Genomic DNA, 10,000 nt, shown 5'->3' on the forward strand with positions numbered 1-10,000 from the left:
TGTTCTAAACCAATAAGAGACAGAGCTCGGGCGGGTCTTTGCCTCTGATTGGCTGTGGTCCTGTTCACCGCGCTAAATTGTGTGTGTTTAAAAATTGCGCGCGACCTGAGCGCGAGAGTAGCTGACTAACTGAAACGGAAAAATAAAATAAACACGACAAAACAAAGGAAAATGAAGAGAGGCAGAAATATTGAAAGTTTTTTCATTAAGAAAACCAAGCCTACAACCAGCCCTACTACTATAATCCCATCCATCCCCACTACTGAGAGTCCATCCCGTCAAGACACGGGGCCCTCGGTCCCTGGTGAGATACCAACCCCCGGTCCTTCAGCGACAGCATCAGACTCGGAACCAGAGGAGACAACTGAGTCTGGGATAGAGCCCGGCTCCGAGACCCAAATTAAAAAGGTCAAAATATATTCCTTCAGACAGGACTGGCTGAAACAATTTCCCTGGCTGAGGTTCAACAAAGGACGTAACGCACTGCGTGTACTGTCAGGAGTGCTGTCAGAATATGGCCGGAAATAGTGCATTCGTGAGCGGGTCAACGCTTCATATCGAAACTTTAAAAAAACATAACGTCTAAAAAACACAGGATATGCCGTGGCCCCTCTCCCAGCTACATTTCAGCAGCAGGTAGTAGTAATCATTATTATTATTATTATCATTAATAATTATTTTACTTGAAATGTTTTAGTCTGAAATGTTCAATTTCAGCTCAGTGAAGCACTTTAAACACTTTATTTTCTTTTTATATATAATTGTGCTTCAAATAAAGACAAGCCTTTCTCTACACCTTATTCTTGTTTAAAAATCATTCACATTATATGAAAGTTATGGAGAGCGATAAAAAGGTGACCTTACGGCGTTAAAGGCAACGCAATGAAAAATTTGGGTGCACCTAAATTTTGTGCTGGTGCACCTAAAAAAAAAAGTTAGGTGCACCAGTGCAACCAATGCAAACTCACCCATCCACACTCACCCATCCACACTCACCCATCCACACTCACCCATCCAATCCATCCACACTCACTCATCCATCCACACTCACTCATCCATCCACACTCACTCATCCATCCACACTCACTCATCCATCCACACTCATCCATCCACACTCACCCATCCATCCACACTCACTCATCCACACTCACTCACTCATCCACACTCACCCACCCACACTCACTCACCCATCCACACTCACTCATCCATCCACACTCATCCATCCACACTCACCCACCCACACTCACTCACCCATCCACACTCACTCACCCATCCACACTCACTCACCCATCCACACTCACTCACCCATCCATCCACACTCACCCATCCATCCACCCACACTCACCCATCCATCCACCCACACTCACCCATCCATCCACACTCACCCATCCATCCACACTCACCCATCCACACTCACTCACTCACCCATCCATCCACACTCACTCACCCATCCACACACACCCATCCACACACACCCATCCACACACACTCACCCACCCATACACATTTTGGGTTCAATATGTTGCTCAAGGACACTTCGACATGCAGCGAGAGGAGGCGGGGATCGAACCAACAACCTTCAGATTAGTGGACGACCACTGAGCCACACCCACACACTCTGAGCCCCATACACACACACACACACACACACACACACACACACACACACACTGAGGCCCCCCCCCCCCCACACACACACACCCACCCACACCCACGCACTCTGAGCCCCATACACACACACACACACACTCTGAGCCCCCCACACACACACACACACACTCTGAGCCCCCCACACACACACACACACACACACACGCACTCTGAGCCCCCCACACACACACACACTCTGAGCCCCACACACACCCACACTCTGAGCCCCACACACACACACACACACACACACTCTGAGCCCCCCACACACACACACACACACACTCTGAGCCCCCCACACACACACACACACACACACACACACACACTCTGAGCCCCACACACACACACACACACACACACACACACACACACACACACACACACACACACTCTGAGCCCCACACACACACACACTCTGAGCCCCACACACACCCACACTCTGAGCCCCACACACACACACACACACACACACACACTCTGAGCCCCATACACACACACACACACACTCTGAGCCCCCCCACACACACACACACACTCTGAGCCCCACACACACACACACACACGCACTCTGAGCCCCCCCACACACACACACTCTGAGCCCCACACACACCCACACTCTGAGCCCCACACACACACACACACACACACTCTGAGCCCCCCCACACACACACACACACACACTCTGAGCCCCCCACACACACACACACACACACACACACACACACTCTGAGCCCCACACACACACACACTCTGAGCCCCACACACACCCACACTCTGAGCCCCACACACACACACACACACACACACACTCTGAGCCCCCCCCACACACACACACACACTCTGAGCCCCCCCACACACACACACACACACACACACACACTCTGAGCCCCACACACACACACACACACACACACACACACACACACACACTCACTCTGAGCCCCACACACACACACACTCTGAGCCCCCCCCCCCACACACACACACACACACACACACACACACACACACACACACTCTGAGCCCCACACACACACACACACACACACACACACACACACACACTCTGAGCCCCACACACACACACACACACACACACACACACACACACACTCTGAGCCCCACACACACACACACTCTGAGCCCCCCCCACACACACACACACACACACACACACACTCTGAGCCCCCCCCACACACACACACACACACACACACACACACACACACACTCTGAGCCCCACACACACACACACACACACACACACACACACACATCTGAGCCCCACACACACACACACACACACACACACACACACACACACACACACACACACACACACACACACTCTGATGTGTGTGTAGTGAGATTCCTGCTGCACTCAGTCTGTACCACTGTATGTACCAGCGCCTATCAGCCCTGGCATCAGATATGTAGCAGCAGGTATTCAGTGATGTGTGTTAGTGTGGGGCCGAGGCTGAACCTGCTCTGTGCTGATGGGGGACGCCACTGAACCCCAGACAGCTTCATGATCCTCTGAGACTTACTTCTTCCTTGATTTGGGAGGTGGAGGGGGAGGTGGTGGCGGAGGAGGAGGAGGGGGTGGGAGGCGCGGAGCGGCCACTGCTCCCATCTTTCCGAGGCCGCCCACGAGGCCGCCTCTCGAGGGCGGGGCTGGTGGCGGCGGCGGCTTTGGCCAGCTGAGCGCTGCGTCCGGCCCGAGTGACGGGAGGGGCCGGTCCTCTGTCCCGAGGCTCCTGAGACTGAGCCTCAGATGGCATTCTGGGTAAAAACAACAGAGAGAGGGAGTTGAGGTTTGGTGTACCAGAAGAGAGACAACCAGCAGGTTTAATATATAATATATTAATCTGTCCATCACAGCGCCGATAACGTTCACCGCTTCAGTCACACGCTGCCGGCAGAGCGCCGACCCGCTGTCACAGCGATGTTTGGAAAGATTTTAGTTTTTTAGAATAATTAATTATCTGCTTCACACAATTAAACGTACGCGATGGTCTACGATGTTTAAAACACTCGGCTCACAGAGAACTCGAATCAAGCGCTCCCAGCCACCGCGCCGGGTCCAGATGTTGGAGCTGCTGTGGCTTCAGAACCAGTTACACACAGAGCCCAGAACCAGTTACACACAGAGCCCAGAACCAGTTACACACAGAGAACCAGTTACACACAGAGAACCAGTTACACACAGAGAACCAGTTACACACAGAGAACCAGTCACACACAGAGAACCAGTTACACACAGAGCCCAGAACCAGTTACACACAGAGAACCAGTTACACACAGAGAACCAGTTACACACAGAGAACCAGTTACACACAGAGCCCAGAACCAGTTACACACAGAGAACCAGTCACACACAGAGAACCAGTCACACACAGAGAACCAGTTACACACAGAGCCCAGAACCAGTTACACACAGAGAACCAGTTACACACAGAGAACCAGTTACACACAGAGAACCAGTCACACACAGAGCCCAGAACCAGTTACACACAGAGAACCAGTTACACACAGAGAACCAGTTACACACACTGTACACACACATCCTTTGTTGTTGTTGTTGTTGTTGTTGTTGTCTGTGTACAGTGTTATTGTTTATATGTGTATAACTGTACATAGTTAATGTCTGTGTTGTTGTTGTTGTTGTTGTTGTTGTCGTCGTTCTGTTTATGTTTGTACATTGAGAGCAAAGTAAACAGTCAGATTCCTGATATGTGAAGCCAGCTGATCAATATGAGTGATTGGGAAGTATTGGGGTCTTCCCTCTGTAGGTCAGCAGCTCATTATAATGCTGCTGTACACAACTTATTGATTACTTACTGACTGAAAGTAATCTGTGATTGTTCAACTGAGACAATACAGAATCAATATATCAGGAAAACTGCTCTCTGATCAATAATCAAACTCCCTGCAGTTATTGAGTTCCTGTTTGTGTTCATTGATCAGTTGATCAGCTGCTCTCTGCTGTTATTGATACTGATCAATATGAATGATCCATAAAGTTTCCTCAGTGAGTTAGCGGACTACTTTATGAGCTGGATGAATCTAAAGTGAGTGATGAGTTCATTCAGATCAATAATTCATTCATTCATTCATTCATTCAGTCGTTATTCAGCACTTCACTCTGTTTCCGCTTTAAATTAAACACACAGCCGTTAGCCGTTAGCTGTTAGCCGTTAGCTGTTAGCTGTTAGCCGTTAGCTTCCTCGGACCGCCCAGTTGACTGATCACTTCTCTGTTAGCATTAGCATTAGCTAGCGGGCTAGCTGTTAGCGCGCACTTAGCAGCGAGCTCCGCCGCGCGCTTATTCCTCGCCCCGCACACGGTAACCGTTACCGAGCGTTACCGAGTGAAAGGCGGGAAGCTTCCAGGCGACGGCAGCGAGAGGGGAACCTGCGCAGGTGTCGAGAGGAAGGAGGAGAAGCGTCCTTACTGATCTGATGCGATTCTCTTTTTCCTCTCCAGCTTCAACTTCAACCGATCAGAGCGACTCCAGCAGCGGACTCCTCCCAACGGTCACATCGGGGTCAGCAGCCAGGCGCGATTCCGGTTCCCGGTGACACATTCCCGGTGACCGGGGAAGGAAAAAACGGCGGTTTTTGCTCTGAAAATTGGCGAAAAAATTAAAGTTGAAGCGGTCGCTCCGTCATGGAGGCCATGTTTGGGAGCGACCGAAGCACCGCCTGTCAGCGACAGCAGGAGAAGTAGGTCCCGGAGAACGGGGGATAACTGTTCAACCGGAGCGTTTCACCGGGAACCGCTGGTTGGCTGCGCCCGGAAATCAGGTGACACTCACCGGAGGGAGAGTGTAGAAGGTGTCGGTGCGTCGGTGCGCGCGGCGCGGCGGGTTTATTTGTTTGTGTTGTGTAAAAAGTGAGTCTGACCCCGCGGAGGGATCCGTTGGAGGGCTGCTCTGGTGAAGCGGTCTCTGTCATCAGACCTGAAGTCCCGGACTGGATCCGCGAGGGTCCGGATCCGGAGCTCCGCCGCACGTGCCCCGAACATAGAGCCACTCATCAATTAATGCAAAGCCACAGGGCAGAGGTCGATAGCTGTATGCTACATATGCTAACAGATCCATACATATATATATACATATATGTATATATAACTATATATAGTTTTATATATAGTTATATATAACTATATATATAGTTATATATAACTATAGTTATATATAACTATAGTTATATATAACTATATATATAGATATATATAACTATAGTTATATATAACTATATATATAGTTATATATAACTATAGTTATATATAACTATAGTTATATATAACTATAGTTATATATAACTATATATATAGTTATATATAACTATATATATAGTTATATATAACTATAGTTATATATAACTATAGTTATATATAACTATATATATAGTTATATATAACTATATAACTATAAGGAGGAATAATAATGTAAATAAAGTGTATTTATTGTAGCTGTGAGCTTCCTGTTGATCTGACCTTCAGTGTAAATAAACTGTATTATCTCATTTCTGTAACAAAGTTCAAAGGTCAATACCTTTGTATATATTATATATTATATATTTCTGTGATCTTAATGGTTCTATAATAAACATGTTTATTTAAAAAACAACAAATACACGTGATGTTACTTTTATTATCTTTTATCTTCATTTAATATTCATCTTTACTATTATCTCTATACATTATCTGTATTTATTATTCAATTTCAATTCAATTCAATTTTATTTGTATAGCGCCAATTCATAACAGAAGTTATCTCAGGACACTTTTCAAATAGAGCAGGTCTAGACCGAACTCTTTATAACATTATTTACAGAGACCCAACAGTACCACCATGAGCAAGACCTTGGAGACAAGGGCAAGGAAACACTGCCTGTTAAAAGGCAGAAACCTAGGACAGATCCTCCGGCTCTAGGTGGGTGGTCGTCTGTCTCGACCAGTTGGGGTGAGAGAGAGAGAGAGAGAGAGAGAGAGACAGAGACAGACAGACAGACAGGTGCACAGCAACAACAGTATTGGCAATGGCAATCTAGCAGGACCATGGCAGGAGGCTCCACCAGGATCGATAAGAACCTGCGAGACGAGAAAGCACAAGAACTCCGGGGAAGAAGTGAAGTTAGTAACATGCATTAATGGAACATGAATGAGTGCAGAAAGAGAGAGGAAGGGAGGAGCTCAGTGCACCATGGGAAATCCCCCGATAGTCTAGGCCTATAGCAGCATAACTAAGGGATGGTTCAGGACTCACCTGATCCAGCCCTAACTATAAGCTTTATCAAAGAGGAATGTCTTAAGCCTACTCTTGAATGTGGAGAGGGTGTCTGCCTCCCGAACCACAACTGGAAGCTGGTTCCACAGGAGAGGAGCTTGGTAACTGAAGGCTCTGGCTCCTGTTCTACTTTTAGAGACTATAGGAACCACAAGTAGCCCAGCATTCAGAGAACGTAGTGTTCTAGTGGGGTAATAGGGTACTATGAGCTCTTTAAGATATGAAGGGGCCTGACCATGAAGAGCTTTATAGGTGAGGAGGAGGATTTTAAATTCTATTCTACATTTTACAGGGAGCCAATGCAGAGAAGCTAGTACAGGAGAGATGTGATCTCTTTTTCTAGTTCCTGTCAGTACTCGTGCTGCAGCGTTCTGAATTAATTGGAGCGTTTTAATGGACTTATTGGGGCAACCTGATAATAAAGAGTTGCAGTAATCCAGCCTTGAAGTAACAAATGCATGGATTAGTTTTTATGCATCTGTCTGTGATAGGATGTGTCTAATTTTTTTAATATTACGTAAATGAAAGAAGGCAGTCCTAGAGGTCTGCTTTATGTGGGAGTTAAATGACAAATCCTGATCAAAGATAACTCCAAGATTCCTGACAGTGGTGCTAGAGGCCAAGTTAATGCCATCTAGAGTGACTATATCTTTAGACAATGAGTCTCTAAGGTTTTTGGGGCCAAGAACAAGAATTTCGTTTTTTCTGAGTTTAACATCAGAAAATTGCAGCTCATCCAGGATTTTATGTCCTCAAGACATGTTTGTAATTTAGATAATTGATTAATTTCATTGGGTTTGATTGATAGATATAACTGCGTATCATCTGCATAACAGTGAAAGTTAATGGAGTGATTCCTAATAATGTTAGCTAAAGGGAGCATATATAAAGTAAATAGTATTGGTCCAAGTACAGAACCTTGTGGAACTCCATGACTAACTGTAGTATTTATTGAAGATTCATCGTTAACATGTACAAACTGCAAACGATCTGATAAATATGACTTAAACCAGCTTAGTGCGGTTCCTTTAATGCCAATTTGATGCTCAAGTCTCTGTAAAAGAATATTATGGTCAATGGTGTCAAATGCAGCACTAAGATCTAATAATACAAGTACAGAGACAAGTCCATTGTCAGAAGCAATCAGAAGGTCATTATTAACTTTAACCAGAGCTGTCTCTGTGCTATGATGAACTCTAAATCCTGACTGAAAATCCTCAAATAAACTATTGTTATGTAGAAAGTCACACAACTCTTTGGCGACTACTTTCTCCAGAATCTTAGAGAGGAAGGGGAGGTTAGAAATCGGTCTATAGTTGGCTAAAACCCCTGGGTCAAGAGTGGGCTTTTTAAGAAGGGGTTTAATTACAGCTACTTTAAAGGACTGTGGTACATATCCTGATAATAAAGAAAGATTAATCATATCCAGTAAAGAAGTGCCAATTAAGGGAACAACTTCTTTAAGCAGCCTAGTTGGGATCGGGTCTAATAGACAGGTTGATGGCTTCGATGAGGAAATGATTGAAGTTAACTGATGAAGATCAATAGCAGAAAAACAGTCTAAATATATATCTAAGTTTACATTAGAAAAAGTCCTTGAACTTGGAGAGCCACTGATAACTGTTGATGGCAGTTGGTGATTCATTTTCTCTCTAATAGTAATAATTGTATTATAAAAGAAGCTCATGAAGTCATTGCTACTTAAGGTTATGGGGATATGTGGCTCAATAGAGCTGTGACTCTCTGTCAGCCTGGCTACAGTGCTGAAGAGGAACCTAGGGTTATTCTTATTTTTTTCTATTAGTGCTGAGTAATAGGCTCCTCTGGCATTACGGAGGGCCTTTCTATAAGTTTTAAGATTATCTTGCCAATTTGAGCGATATTCTGATAATTTGGAAGAGCGCCATTTCCTTTCAGATTGTCTAGCTATTTGTTTTAACTGGCGGGTTTGGTGGTTATACCAAGGTGCTAGTCTCCTATGTTTTAATAATTTCCTTTTTATAGGAGCGATAGAGTCTAATGTTGATCGTAGTGAGCCTGTAGCACTATCGACAAGATTATCAATTTCAGAGGGACTAAAGTTGTTATAGGACTCTGTTAAATTCAGACATGGCATTGAATTAAACACTGAAGGAATCTCCTCCTTAAATTTAGCTACAGCACTGTCAGATAGACATCTGCTGTAGGAAGTTTTGCCTAATGGCTTATAATCTAATAATATGAATTCAAAAGTTATTAAATAATGGTCAGATAGGAAAGGATTATGTGGGAAGACTATTAAATGTTCAATATCAATGCCATATGATAGAACAAGGTCAAGAGTGTGATTAAAACAATGAGTTGGTTTATTTACACTCTGACAGAAGCCAATTGAGTCTATTAATGATATAAATGCATTACTAAGGCTGTCATTGTTAACATCCACATGAATATTAAAATCACCTACAATAATTACTTTATCTGATTTAAGGACTAAACATGATAGAAACTCTGAGAATTCAGATATAAAATCAGAGTACGGTCCAGGAGCGCGGTACACTATAACAAATAGAACTGGCTGCAATGTTTTCCAGTTTGGGTGAGAAAGACTAAGAACAAGGCTTTCAAATGAATTATAATTTAGTTTAGGTTTAGGGTCCATTAAAACGCTTGAATCATATATGGCTGCTACTCCACCTCCTCGGCCAGTGCCTCGAGGAATGTGAGTATTAATATGACTGGGGGGGTGGATTCATTTAGGCTAACATACTCCTCGTGGGACAACCAGGTCTCAGTAAGACAAAGTAAATCAATATCATAATCTGATATTAATTCATTCACTAAAACAGCTTTAGAGGACAGAGACCTGATATTTAACAGCCCACATTTCATTCTCTTATTTTGTGCTACTGAGGAGTTGGTTTTAATTTTTATTAGATTTTTATGTTGAACTCCTCTTGTTTTTATTTCTTTAAATAATTTAGGTGGTCGGGTGACAGACACAGTCTCTATGGGGTTTTGGGTGGGTGACTGTTCTAAAGAAAGCGCAGAGAAGTGTGTAAGACAGCAGATCTG

At 44.6% G+C, this 10,000-nt stretch overlaps 1 protein-coding gene across 1 annotated transcript in view; it reads right to left on the minus strand.

Moving 5' to 3' along the window:
* LOC127354874 (histone-lysine N-methyltransferase 2C-like) overlaps positions 1-5,474 on the minus strand; it is a 72,505-nt gene extending 67,031 nt beyond the window's left edge. Inside the window, 3 exon segments of the mRNA XM_051385158.1 lie at positions 3,201-3,305; positions 3,307-3,435; positions 5,108-5,474. Of these exon segments, the coding sequence (XP_051241118.1) occupies positions 3,201-3,305; positions 3,307-3,434 (233 nt within the window). The 5' untranslated portion in view covers position 3,435; positions 5,108-5,474.
* Positions 5,475-10,000: the final 4,526 nt, after the last annotated feature.

The sequence above is a fragment of the Dicentrarchus labrax genome, unplaced genomic scaffold, assembly GCF_905237075.1.
Source record: "Dicentrarchus labrax unplaced genomic scaffold, dlabrax2021, whole genome shotgun sequence".
NCBI lineage: Eukaryota > Metazoa > Chordata > Actinopteri > Moronidae > Dicentrarchus > Dicentrarchus labrax.